Source organism: Ctenocephalides felis, unplaced genomic scaffold (assembly GCF_003426905.1).
Source record: "Ctenocephalides felis isolate EL2017-DRISC unplaced genomic scaffold, ASM342690v1 CF-g0.4_SCAFFOLD_03571, whole genome shotgun sequence".
NCBI classification, from domain to species: domain Eukaryota; kingdom Metazoa; phylum Arthropoda; class Insecta; order Siphonaptera; family Pulicidae; genus Ctenocephalides; species Ctenocephalides felis.
The window spans coordinates 47,749,088-47,764,400 of record NW_020539725.1 but is presented as its reverse complement, the minus strand read 5'-3'; the positions used below and the strand labels follow the sequence as shown (position 1 = coordinate 47,764,400).

The 15,313-nt window shown below is 29.0% G+C and overlaps 1 protein-coding gene across 2 annotated transcripts in view; it reads left to right on the top strand.

Annotated features, from left to right (window-relative positions):
* The window catches only part of LOC113384426, a 20,773-nt gene extending 9,897 nt beyond the window's left edge, over positions 1-10,876 (top strand). Inside the window, exons 1-2 of one of the 2 annotated variants that reach the window (XM_026622139.1) lie at positions 5,874-6,111; positions 8,993-10,876. In XM_026622139.1, the coding sequence (XP_026477924.1) occupies positions 9,076-10,761 (1,686 nt within the window). In that variant the 5' untranslated portion in view covers positions 5,874-6,111; positions 8,993-9,075 and the 3' untranslated portion in view covers positions 10,762-10,876. Of the gene's footprint in view, positions 1-5,873; positions 6,112-8,992 lie in introns of those variants that run through there. The other variant, XM_026622138.1, reaches the window with a different exon arrangement.
* Positions 10,877-15,313: the final 4,437 nt, after the last annotated feature.

The window sequence follows — 15,313 nt, the reverse complement described above, 5'->3', positions numbered from 1 at the left end:
AAATCATTTCCAGAAGAAATCTCTCGCGACGGGGCATTGTGGTCTCGAGTCTTGTCGGATAGAAACGATCGACTCAAAAAAGTTCATGTCAAAGCTCAATGTCTAATGTTATATTTTATTAATTTTTTTGCTCATGTTAACAATTTTAGAATTCTTTATTATGAACTTTGTTTTAACCCTCCGTCGGTCGGATATTATTCACCTTCGAACGGTCGGAGTGGTCTGGCTGGACCACCATTCATTTTACATGCATTTATGGTGGTAAATACGTTTTTGTGGTCTCTTATATGTTTTAACGATTATTAGTAGTATTTATTGTTTTGATTTTTTCGTTTTTATTTTTAACCGTTTTTTTTGCATGTGGAGCTTGCTTATAATAAAACAATTACATATTATATTGTATAAAAGCGTCACTTTTTTATTATTTTTATTTTTTCTGTTTTATATCAATGAAAAACGATATTTATTCTTTTTTTCGGCTCCTTCGAAATGAATGTGAAATTCAACTGAAACGAAATGAGCGTCGCCTTTGAAATGAGCTGTAAATTCAAGTTACAAATATAATTTCACTACAGGTTTTCTAAAAAAATTTTTGATCGCAGTATGGTAAAAAAATTGGTTGAAATGTGCGCATTACTCATCCGATTTTCAATGTTTGCGATGACCAATAAGTTTGGTAGGTTTTCAAGGAACTCTCGTCATGAAAATAATAACATTCATGTTACAACACATAGCAAAGAATATATAAAACGCAGTTTGAATAGAAATACCAGAAAAAAGACAAAATACTGGTTACATATATCAAAATGCGTATATTTCATCAAAAATGTATGGGTGGTCTAGACAGACCACTCCGACCGTTCGAAGTATAAAAAAGTTAATATCCTTATAATATCCTTCTGTACATTTTTTTTCGTCCTGATTTTTTCATTGATCGACAGCTAATGAAATTTTAGGAAAAGTCAAGAAATTTAAGTCGATAGGATACTAGAAGTATTTTTTTTTTTAATTAAAGTCGAAAAAAGTCTGGCCACCACGCCGACCGACGGAGGGTTAACAATATACTTCAAGACTTGCATGAAAACTTTGTTCGGAAACCAGATCCAGAGTAAGTTTACGAATAAAGGATATTTTTTAATTATTTTGAGATTTCTCAATTTTACTTAAGATTTACTTATTAGAATACGAATTTTCGATATATGAAGAAACGATGTATAATACTTTATATGGTTTCTTTACGAATTTATGAAATATTTTAAATAATTGCTCAAAGTATATTCCATAATAAATTTAAAATCCACTTATCTTATCTAGAAGAATACGATTAGGATGAAAGTATTTTAAGTTTTAAAAGGTAGTTAATTTTTTACATCTAACTCTATCTAACTATAATTTCATGTTCTTTCTTTAATAAACTCTATTTCGACGACGAAAGGATAAATAATACTATTTTGATTATTTTAAACATTTTTATCTTTTTTTTTCAATTAAATTATTTTGTCCAAAACTTGAAATTATATTTGGCCGATCAGTGCACAAAATCATTAAGTTTAAAAATAAAAACACGATACATATATATAATTATTAACTTAAAAAAAAACTGTTGTAACTTAAATTATTAAATATAATGTAATGCGTTAATATCAATTTGCTTACATGAATAGTTTTTACCTTTTTATAATAAAAGAAAAGAGTTAATCAAAGTGTGTTTTTAATGACTCATGATTCATTTCTGTTGATGTATTACATTCATAACCTTATAATAAAAATACTGCTACAAATTCGATTTTTACGTTATATATTTATTTGGTCTTATTAGTATTTCACATATTGTTAGTTTTGATGTGCATTTTGTACTTACAAGGAGAACCTCGTATTTATTCTTCTGGGATTTTGATGAAACTTACTATGGTGAAAAAATAAGTAATTAAACTTATGCTTTTCGATAAGATCTCTAGGTAAAATAATCCTGAAATTCTAGAAAAGATTTATAGCGAGATGAGTATTAATTAATCTCATTGATTTATAATATCTGAGTTCCTATTTAAGTTTAATATATTCAGGAACTTATTTGCTTTATTACTTTTAACTATTTTCATTTACTTTACATACACTTTCATTCATTTTTCATACAAATTTATTGTTGCATTTTTATCACATTTTTTATGATTCATTTTATTTTAAGTTGTGCGTAAATAGACTGATAATGTTTAATATTTTTGAAGAAAGCTGATTCATACGTTTTTGTTATATAAACAACGTGCTCGTTCATCATGTCTACTTTAATTTAACAACTTAGCTTTGTCAGAAAAAATACTTTTTATGGTAAATTTCTAATGATTTTTTCTAATATTTCTAACTGTTATTTTATGTACGCTTTGCATATATTTATCTTTATAACTCATCAAAGTTTCTCATCCAAAAACTCATCCAAAGCTTAAAGATATCATTTCAAAGTGAAATTTGTTTTGAGTAATTTAAATTTGTTTATAAATGCAGATTCTTATAATAATCTACGCAAAATCAAAAAAGCTAATTATTATGGCTCTAGCCATAACCATAGCTTGAAAGTGAATTTTATCTCCAGCAAAAATTCAAATATTTTTTATTCATCTGTGAATTTAATGGAACTTCGCTTGGGTATAAAGTTTATATTCAAAACGAAGTCTTTAAAAATATTACAGGACTATGACATAAGTCCTATTACTATGCCTGTAAGTCCCGTTTCATCAAGTTCCCAGACGAATAAACTTGAGATTACTAAATTAATATTTAAATATATGGAAATCGAAATAGAAATCCTTATTGAAAGTTTTCCTGGCTCCAAATTCATTTCCGAGTGGTGGTTTCTTTGCCAAGGTTTTTTTTAATCGCGATGTACTTTTGAGCATTTTTTCGGCTCCAATAATATTTTATAGTATAAAAATAAACTAAATTTTCGAAATTTAGTTATATTGAAATGTTTCGACTACTTTTACTATTTTACCTAAATTAATTATGGGGTTTACGGTATAGAAGTAAATTGTTTTTTTGAAGAGATTATAATGATTATATGAATTGACATGTATAATTTTAGTCATTTATTGCGACATTGACAAAAGAATAAGTAATAGTAAAAGCTTTTCTTTATTTTCAAAATTTTTGCAATCATTTATAATTGGAAGCATTAAATATTTCAGCTCCATCACTTATGTACAATTTAATTCAATAGTCAATACAATAATCATATACAATTCAATCCATGAAAAAAATGTTTTGTTTTATTTAATGATGAATTAGAATCGTCAGCTTAATCTTCAATATCGGAACCATAAGTTTTCCCATTTGTTCGAAAATATTCGTATATGTATAACGCTTTTTTATCGCTGCCTTTTCATTTTTATCGTATATTTACTGAAAATTACTCTATTTTTTTAAGCTTTTTTCAATCTTTTCTTTTTTGAGTTTTTCTAAAAGCGATATTTGTCCCGGATTTAGATCTTTTATCTCGGATAGTCCCGGTTTTCTAACAATTAATAAGTAAGTTAACAGAAAATTATGAAATCCAACGAACAAGTGCTTTTTATTTAATTTATTATCAAGTAAATTTAATAGAATTTTTTACAAGGCTCCAAAGCGAATAAAACATATAGATCGAAAATATAGGATATAGCATAATATCGTAGCTGAAAAAGTATCACATATAATCGAATAATCTAAGTGCTTATAATAAAAACAGTTTTATTTATTGTGTTCTTAAATAGAATTTGCTATTTTGAAGCCACCCACCCCCAAATTAAATTTGCTCAATACGTTTATTGACACTTAAGCGAGAAATTGAAAATTTCTGCATATCTTCACGTTTTGAAGGTTTTTGAACATTTTGGCATACCTTAGGAAAAATGGATGTGAATAATAGATTAGTTTTTGGCAAAGGCAGGCTCAGCCGATTCGGAGATACTGAGCAAAGAGTGCAGAAAATAGAAATCGAGCTTCAAAGAGATCCAAAAAACATTCACTTAGTAATGATGGGGAGAAGTGGTGATTAGATTTTGGCAAAATCAAGTCCAGCTGTTTCGGAGATGGCAAAAATGGCAGTTTCTATGAAAACATAGCATACGATTTGAATGATTCAAAAGCTTACAGCTTGTGTTGACGAAACGATTGCTTTTGGCGAAAGTTTTTTTGTTTAATTTTCTAAAAATATATTTTTTAAAACTAAATTTTATTTTTCAAATATTTAATTATGGTACGGAAAGTTACAGCAATTTGCCTTAAGGATCGATGCCATACACCTTTAGTTATTACAATTTTTGAAAAAGCGATGAATTTTTTATTGATGCAGCAATATCGGTTAAGGGACACTTTTACGTAAAAACATTGCCATCTAGATTTCCAAATGAAAACTGATGACACCAATCCTAAGATCTCTGATTGATATCTCATAACTCTAACCACCCCAAATTACTGGAGAGCACTTTTTTAATAATCGATTTTTTCTTTGCATAAAGTAGAAATAAAAAAAATTAAACCAGCATAACGTGTATAGGTTATAATAATTATATAACAAAATGTGCGAAAGCTCTAACTAATGAACAATTCTTCCACATATTTAACTCGGATATTTTTGTTTAATACGATATAATTGATATTTTCGGTTTCTGTTGATAATTAACTTTCTGTAGGGCAAGTTATAGTAATCGCAAAAAAATCGAAAATGAAATTTTTTATATATCTTTACGTTTCAAAGGTTTATGAATATTTTGGCATACCTTAGAAAAAATGGATGTATGTGTGTGCGGATACAAATTTTTGTCGACAATTTCGAGAACACCGATCAACCGATTTGAATAATTCAAAAAACATTCGATTCGTATTGATAAGGAGACGTGCTGATTAGTTTTTGGCGAAGGCAGGTCTAGCCGTTCCGAAGATATGGGCAAAAAGTGCCAAAAACGGTAACTCAGTTTTTAAGAGAATGGAGCATCCGATTTGAATAATTCAAAAAACATTTTACTTGTATTAACAAGATGAAGAACTGATCAAATTTTCATGAAGGCAGGTCTAGCGGTTTCGGAGATCCAGTAAAAAAAGTAAAAAAATGCCAATTGGCGGTCAAAAATGATCATTAGACATATGCACATCAAATTATCAGATATTTTATAGAGATTTGAACAATAAGGATAGATTTTGTTTACATTGTTTATGCGTTAGGCGGCGACGCGGCGCTTACGCGCTTCGTCTCTATGCAGTTAAAGCAGTACGATTGCTTTGAAAAAAGTTCAGAATTTCCAAAATTTTTCACAATAAATTTTGCTCCAAAAAGTCTTCTTTTTTATAAAAAGTAAATTTTTGTCAAAAATGTATAGTTTCTCAAAAATCTCATTTCTTTTCAGAGTAGTTTTTTTTAAAATGTTAATCTTTAAAAAAAAATGGTACGGGAAGTTCCAGCAATTTGCCTTAAAACACGATGCCATGCGCCCCACTAGTTATATATATATATATATATATTTTTGAATAAAAATACAATTTTGAAAACTATGACAAGTTATATAAATGCTAAACAAAATTTTTTCATTATTAATTTTTCATTACATGATTAATAAATAATAATTTCAGCCTTTTCAACTAATGTTAATATGTAGTCAACTACAAACATTTTCCGAAGAATTTGGTTCCAACGTAATAGAAATCTTAATTTAAAAATAATTAAATTTTAAGAAAATTAAACCTTGCTTTATTATCTGAATGTATTGCCAGAGCAAGTATTATATCATCTTGTTCATTTCAATGAGATTTTGGCAACATACAGCTGTGCGTCACTTTTCAATAGGGTGTAGTAGTTCGCTTTGTATTCCTTTCCGATAATTTTACCTGCAAATCGGTATGAGCTACCGATCATCTATGAACTCCGTACAGTCTTGTCAAAAACGCCATTAAAATTACTCAAACTTATATTATATTATGTACTTTATTTTATTTATGTAATCATGTGTTTTAATGTTCAATTAGATAATTTTATAGTGTTATTATTGTGTGCAAGTGATTGCTAGTCGCAAAATGTAAATGTGTGCACTTATTCATATGTTTCTTGAAGTAGTGTTATTTGAGGTTATGTTTCATTAGAAATAGGTATGTAATGTCAATTATTGAGATGGCGTTTGTAAATCAATCATTTGTTTTTTTTGTGATTTTATTTGACTGTGTACATTAATTGTTAAATTATGTACATTAGTTGCCCAAAATTAATTATTTTTATTAGTTTTCACAACCTTTACAGGGTACTTACTATTCTTTTGATATTTAATATAAACCAATGGATTTTTGAGTTATTGAACATTTACAATTGTCTTTTTATTTATCTATAGTTGTTAACAGAGTTGTCATTTTGCCCCTTGTTATATATAAAATATATTTTTACATAGTTATACAAAATATTTTTGGGTGCAAATACTTGCTCTGTAATATTTAGTTTTATCTTATTTTGCCTCAATCAATACAACATATTTAAATTAAAATTATTTTGTAAATTGTTTTGAAAATTAAGCATATAGATTATCTTTTTTTATAATTTTTTTTGCCCTCAAGGCCATCATTTTTGTGCTAACTAATACTAAGTTTTAAATACTTGTTAGCTAATGAATTAATATTTTTAAATATTTCTAATAATTTTATTAATTGTGTATATTAGTATATTAATTGTGTAATAGGTTTAAACTTGAAACACAAACATAAAACTAGTGGGGCGCATGGCATCGTGCCTTAAGGCAAATTGCTGGAATTTCCCGTGCCAAAAATTATTATTTTTTTAAAAACGATTAACATTTTTGAAAAAAATTATACTTAAAAAAAATTAGATTTTTGAGAAACTATAAATTTGACAAAAAATTACTTTTTTTTTGAAAAAAATGTTTTCTTTATTTTGACATATTTTGGAAATTCTGAACTTTTTTTTCAAAGCAATCGCACTGCTTTAGCTGCATAGAGACGAAATATCAAAGCGCGTAAGCGCCGCGTCGCCATCTAACGGATAAACATTGGTACGGAACCCATAGGAATGTAAACAATATTTATGCTTATTTTTAAAATCTCTAATGGCGTTTTTTTTACTTTTTTTCACTAGATCTCCGAAACCGCTAGACCTGCCTTCATGAAAATTTGATCAATTATTCATCCTGTCAATACAAGTAAAATGTTTTTTTAGAGAATTATTAAAATCGGACGCTCCGGTCTCTTAAAAACTGAGTTACTGTTTTTGGCACTTTTTGTCCCGTATCTTCAAAACGGCTAGACCTGGCTTCGCCAAAAACTAATCAGCACGTCTCCTTATTAATACGAATCGAATGTTTTTTGAATTATTCAAATCGGTTGATCCGTGTTCCCGAAATCGTTGACGAAAATTTGTATCCGCACACACATACATCCATTTTTTCTAAGATATGCCAAAATATTCAGAAACCTTTGAAACGTAAAGATATATAAAAATTTTCATTTTCAATTTTTTTGCGATTACTATAACTTGCCCTACGGGAAGTTAATAATTTATTTTAATAATCATATGGGATGTTTTAATTACTTTTAATAATCAGTAAAGACGTATTTGCTCTAGACATTGTAAAAGTTCTAGATTATCTATTTCTCTTATTTGCAGTAATCAAATTGTGAATAATTACAATCAATTCTATATATAAGCTTCCTTGCTTTACTAGATAATTTCACTTTTTTTAGTACAAATTTCAAAGTATGGCATGGCAAATTGTTGATGATGCTGAACATATTAAAGATTTAAATTCAAAACTCAAGAAATATAACAAGTGCTAAAATCAATAATAAAATAAATTCATTTATTGATAGCAACAATTTAATAAAAATAAAAAATGAAGGATTTATATACGTCAATATAACTAATAATAGTTACAAGTTTTATAACTAGTTCTATAGTCTAATATAGTTATATCCACATACAAATAATAATGTGGCTTATTTGTTTCGTTTACATATTAGAACAAAGAAAGACGCCGGAAGCATTTGATAATAACAATCTTGATAATACTGCATTTGAGTTAGACATTTATAAATTTACACACGAAGTGTTAAAGATTAAAATTCATATTTAACACGAATTAGTAATATAAATGTATAAGAAAATTATTCAAAAGTTATATTAATAACTATTACAAAATATATTTTTTAATTAAATACACATATAGCATATAATTTTTTCTGCCACAAAGATTATCTATATTATTCTTGACAAGCCGATTGTTTAAAAATATTTATTATTTTTTCACATTCTAATGATGGAATGCGAAGATATCGGCACACAAACTGAGCTTAATTTGATGATAGAAATATGTGATTACTGAATCTATTTGTTTAATTAATTCATAATGATAGCATTCTTTAAAGGTGTAGTTCGATTTTTTTCAATGGTTAAAATTCAATTTATTAGTTGTTACTATACTTCATCTAAATGGAATTAAATTTTTATAATTACGGTACGGTAGAGATTTTTCTTAATTATTTATCATTAGCTTATGTTGTTTGAAATAGTGACTGTAAACTAAATACTTTTTTTTACTAAGTTTAGATTATATAATGTGCAATAAACAAAGAACCCTTGCAGATAACGGTTCGGGATTTTCGGTAAAATTTCGACAGGTGTAGGTTTATCGGAAATTTGATGGCGCATACTCTTTTGTTCCGGTATATGCTTCCGGTTTTGTAATAATTTGATTTGTTTTTATTGAATGAAATTAATGATTTTGCTCTGTAATATGTAAATTTATCGTAATTCTTCAATAAAACATATTTGAATTAAAATGAAAATTATGCCTATAAATTATCAACTTTTACAAATTTTTTTAGAAGCTCGCTTCGAAAATACTGTCTGATTAAGTTAATATTTCAAATTAATTATTTAATTTCATCACTAATTTGTTACATATTTAAATGTATAACAATAAATATCATAAATTACAAAATCATTAATATTGAATATTTTTATTTCAAGGAATACGTATCGCGCCCGCCCGCTACCACGTGTGAGTGCCCTCACACACGCCAACTCTTTTCAAAATTTAAAACGTGTTCAAAATGGCTGGAAAGGAGAAGAAGCCGAAACTAAGTGAATCCCCATCCACCAAATCTACAGAGACCCCGACCACTACACCGAAAACTGGTGGCCGCAAAAGACGCACTGCCGTGAGTTCCTCTGTTCCCCCAGACGAAACTTCGAATGCATCTGAAATGGAATCAGTTCAGAGCACCGAAGATGATGTTGCTGAAGAGGCAAGCAGTGGCAATGTTGCAGTGTCTGATGAATCTCCAACGACAGGTGGTAAAAAGGGAAAAACTGCTGCAAAGAATTCTACCGAAGAGATAAATGCCGACGAAGCTCCAAATGATGAAACCGCCAAAGTGACTAAAAAAGTAGCAAAGAAAGGGCCCGCAAAAAAGAAATTGGGATTAGTTAAAAATTCAATCGTTATCGGTAAACGTAAGACTGCTTTGGGTGTAACTGTTAAAAGAGCTAATAGGAGGAAAAGGAGACATAGCGCGGGCGAAGACACAAAACCGAAGATGTTGCGTAATGGAAAGCCGAGAGCAGACAGTCCAAGTGCTAAGAAAAGACGACCCAGGTTAATGAGCGCTACTGTAGCAGAGCCAGTTTCGGGTGTTAAGTCTTTGCCTCAACAAGCTGCTAAAATTGAAGCACCATCTTCGGATTCTGAAGTTTCTAGGCGACGCAGACGATCCGATTCTTTATCTAAATGCTCTGACACAACAGATACAAGTAGTTTTTGTGACCAGTTCTTGGTACAAAAATCACCAAATAAAATTACTGCCAATGTTGAAAATAATAATGATACGAATGCAGATACAGATTCCAAAATGCCCGACAAACTGAAAATTCTGGACAAAATGTCACAAAATTTTAATACTGAAACCCCTAATGATGCTCAAGTAATTGACACAGCGAAGTTTGTAAGGAGAAGTACCCGACAACGAAGGAGTGTTGTCACACCTACGCCACCTCTTATACAAATTAAAATCGAACCTAAGGAGGAAGAACATTTAGTCATAAATCCGATGGAAATACCACTGGATGAAGTGTCGCTGTTGGCTGATCCTTCTCCTCCTATTTTAATTAAAGCGGATTCTGTCAGTCCCGAGCCTGCTCCAGAAAATCCGACACAAAGGGCCATGCACGTAAAACAGTTTTACGGTCAACCTGCGTTTATGGAAAACAATGTTGGAATTGAAAGTGATCCTAGTTTAGGTGAAATAATTACCCAGGCACCTGTTTTAGATAAGGAAATGCCTTTAGTAACAACTGCTTCTGATTTGGTTAGCGAAAACTTGAAAGATGACACTGTCGCCGACATAGTTGAAGCGTCTATGGAAATCGATGAAGCGAAAGCATACGATAGTAATACCAGTGTAGATGTTGAAACAATTAAAGACTTGGTTCAAACTCCTATGTTGACTTCATCTCAAGAGCCTATTCTAATATCTCAGACCGTTGATACTGAAAGTGATGTAGACGTGGAACGATTAGATGACTTTGGTCCTGGAGATATCTCCATGGAAGATAACTTAACGCCTAGCATTTCACAAGTATCTCAAGCAAAATCAGATCAAGATTTATTTCAATCTACTGTTACAAGCGATAATTTAAGCTTAGGAGAGAATATTAAAAAATTAGAAGTCATTGAAGAATTGCAGCCTCCCATTCTGGTTGCTGAAGAAGAACTCCTACTGACAAAAGAGAAGAAGTGAAAGAAAACTTGAGACCTAATGAGAAGACTGAAGATGTCAAAACCACTGATGTCAAAAACATAGATATGAAAAAATCTGAAACACCGCCACCTGTATTGGTATCTCTTATGGACGAAAGCCCTGAAACTTTATTGCAGAAAGAAAGCGTGATGAACGCTTTGGGCCTTCTAACCCTGCAAGCAGCTGACGCCGCTAAGCAGGAACGTAAAAAACAGAAGGAACAGAGATTATTGAGTCAACAACATCGTGGCTCTGCTTATACGGGAACTTTAAAGACTGTGATTAAAATAAATCGAGGAGGTGCCGCTGGTTCCAATGGAAGTGATAAAAGGCGCTCTCGTTGCGGTTTGAAAATGACTTTCCAGAAGGGTGGCGGCCGAGGCGGCGCTGGGGGCAAACATAGAGGCAGCGATGCGACTTTGAAAGATAATACGGGTGACAATACGGATGGCGATGGCATGTACTACACTATTCAGAACGAGGTAAGTGTCATAGTCACTTTAGTCATCGTTATTTTGAATAGACTCGAAACTTAATTGTAATGCTAAAGAGAAAAATGATTCCGATGAAAACTTAAAAGAAAATAATCAAAAAGTGATTAAAATTTTAATTATAACATATTTGTTCCGGTGCGTAATATTATTCAAAAGTTTTTTTGAAACGTATTCTATTACTGTTCCCATAATTGCATTTTAATTTTTGAGTCATTTTGTAAACTTCGTAATTATTTATTTATCAATATTAAAATTTTTAAATAATATTGCATATAAAATTTACATAATTTTCGTTTATTGCAGTATTTTAGAAAATCTTATTAAAAGACTTTTTTATATCACCGTTATGATATATTTGACTTGCCTTTGATTTGATAAATATTCTTTGTTTAATATTTTATCCGGCTAATATTTGTGATCGTATAGTTTTTGTTTTTAGTTTTTTTTATTTGATTACTAATTTTTTACGTTTTTGTATATTTCAAAACTATAAAAACTAAAAAACTCTTATATTAACGACAAATATATTATCGGTTGATTATATGTTTCACATTTTGACAATTAAGTCTAATGTAGCTTTACTTTTGTGTTTAAAGGATTTATATAGGGATATTAAAGATCTTTTCGAAAAAATCCAAAATACCAACTTAAAACCTCTGAGAAATAACGTTTGATTGATCTAAAAGCCATACCCGAGTCTAGTTAGAATTGTTTTTGCAAACGTTAACAAAAAATTAATTCAATATTAGTTAATATGAATAATATTGTCCAGAAAGTCACTTCGAATAGAATCATCTTAATTTTTTTTCAAATGATGTGCCAAAGTTGAAAATTGGTTTATAGGATTTTTTTCGAAAAGACTTTTAAAATAGCGCATGATTTTTGTGATCATTTTTATGGATACAATATTATATAGTTTATATTGCATTTGCAAGCAATTGGATATTTCTATATGTAGTATACTTTTTTATTAATATATTTACAAAACTAAAAATATATTTCATGTCATGAAAATGGTCACTCAATATATACTAAATGTTCCCTAATGTATATCCTTTAATTCATTCCAATTCCCTAATTGTACTTGCACGTTTTTATTTGAGTTTTCCACGCGATTTTGCCAAGCAAGGTAAGTACTTAAATATGTATATCTATATGCTTATAATTAGTGCAAAAATTTCTACGGTTTTTATGCGAATATTATAAATATGTGCAATGTTAAAATTAATTTCATGATAATTAAAAACATTTGAGTTCAAATGTTTTATTAAAATTTAAACTTTGTATCGAATATATCTTATTTGTTACATGTTATTATAATTTTAATAAAAACTCTAGTTTGAAAATGTAATTAATACAACTTGCACATTTTATAATAACGTTCAATAAGTGTACTGAATTTTTGCAAAGTAGAGCTTTAAAGCTCTAACGTTCGGTTGATTATCAGTCTGTAATGTGAGTACGTAGATTTAGGCATTATTCTGGAAGTAATGCTCGATAATTATTACAATCTTAATATTTAAATATTTTAATTTTGTTTGCATTAAATTGAATTTTTAGATTAATTTATTGAATATAATTAATTAAAAGCGATTTTGTCATTGTCAACTTGTAACCTAATAGCTAAAATTAAGTTTTATATTTTTAAAACTAAACAAAGTCACTTTGAACTTTTATTTCAATCCTAGAATTATTTGGAAATGATTGAATGTGTTCGGCGAAGGTGTTATCTAATCTATTTGTTTCTTTATCTCTATATTGAGATATTCCTGTGTCGATTGGTATTTGAATGATTTTCTGTCGATCGTTCTTAGGTGATGATTTTTATTCCATGATAATTTATTGTAAAAAATATACAATAGTAGAAAGCAGAAATATGATTTGAATACATATTTTTTTATTTATTAGATTGTCAAATATCTCCCTTCCGCCTTTTTGTATTATAAACCAAGTGCAAAAAAGCGGAAGGGAGATATTTGACAACCTAATTATAAAGCTGTAATATATGCAGTAAAAATAAGTCGTTATAAACGTAAAATTTTGTGTTATATATAGAAATTTCATTCCACAACTTTATATTTATATGATTTACCTTTAACATTTAGAAGATAACTGAATTTAGCTATAATACAATATATTTGTATAAGATTTTGTGAAAATTGTGTTCTTTGATCTCAAAGATATAATTGTAGTCATTAAAATCGCTATATATTCGTCTCATTGCTTTCAATGAGCTATTGCTGTTTCATAGAGCTTCTGCTGTTCAAAAGGCTTAGAAATATTTCTTATTCCCGCCGTGTTATAATCATTCCACATTTTGCTATGACGATCCTTTGTAACGCATGTGGAATTTTAAATATAATCAATTGGTCTTTATCCTTCATCGTATTGAGGGCTTTACGTTATAAATGCATTTGATCGCAATGCTGTTGACGACATAATGCTCTTCACACTTATATAGATATTGATTATTGTGTTAATAATAATTAAAACTAAAAATATTATTGTGTTAATATTTCAACAAATTTGGTTTCAACGATCTTATTTCGATATGTTTAATCAATAAGAGTTGAGATTCACCAAATTCAATTTTGACATTATTTAAATTATGACTACAAACCTTGTTCACAAAAATTTATTATTCCGAACTTCAATTAGTTTTTATACTTTTTGCTTAAAATATTTTAGGTTGGACTATGGAAGTTTCATTAAAACTGCCAATAAAATTTTAATGATCAATATCGAAGGAACTTCCTTACCGATCTTCACCACAAACTAATCGTCACGATTCCCAACTGATATTTTTTAAACATTTTTTGAATTGTCCAAATTGATTTAAAATTTTTAGATAGATAGACCAAAAAGTTCGTATTTATTTGCATATTTGAACGGAATCAACGCGTGTCCTTACAGAGTTTCACCAAATCGCTTCTAAATTTACCTGAATCGGTGGAGTTATTTTACTTCCTGACTTCCTTTTTTCGTATTGAAAATAATATATTAGATTTAACATATATTCAAGTATTTATTGTAGTGAAAGACATTGCTAATTATGCTTTAGAAATATTTGAAATAGAAAGTCATTTGTAACGTTTATACTTTTGTTACTGTATTATGTTTTCAAAGTGTTTTAATAAAAATCATTCATTTTATTTTTTGGAGGGTTTAATCATCAATCTTGATAAAAAAAAATCTAGCTCTGGAAATATTTCGAATAAAAGGTGATCTATTAGGTTGGCAACTAAGAAAGTGTGGATTTTTATTTGAAAATCAAAGACATTTTTTTTCATGTAACTGAAATAACTTAGTTCTGAAATGCATTGTCCATTTTGGTCAATGACATTTTCTCATCTTTCAAGCATCATCATCGTTTCACTTTTATAAAACTTCTGGTTTTTATTAGCAAAAAACTAAGTCAGGTACAATTTAACACCATCATCATTATTGATTTTTTTTAAATTCAAGAAGTTCTGTAAAGATCGAAACAAAAAGTAACTAGTGGGGTGTATGGAATCGTGCCTTAAGGCAAATTGCTGGTACTTCCCGTACCGTAACGAAATGTTCGAGGAATACTGAATTTATGTTGAATACTGAATGTTTTCAAATAGATTATTATAAATATTGTAACATTGTCTAATATTCATAAGAATTATATAAACTGAATTGCAAAGTTAAAATTATTTGTTTAAAGTATATTAGAACTTTAGTCAGAATTAAAAATAAAATCTGATTTATTTTCGATATATAAAAAAACTAAATATATATATATACAATTTTTTTTCCAAAATCAATTATTTTGTTAAAACAAGCTGAAAGTTCTTTGAATCATTTAAATTCGACGCTTAATTCTCTCAAAAACTGCCATTTTTTTGCACATTTAGCTCTGTATCTTCGAAATGGCTGAGCCTGCCATTGCCAAAAACTAATAATCACTTCTCCCAATTATTACTAATTGTATGTTTTTTAGATCATTCTAATCGAATGTTCCGTTCACTCAAAAACTCGATTTCTATTTTCTGCGCTCTTTGCTCCGTATCTCCGTAACGGCTGGACCTGCC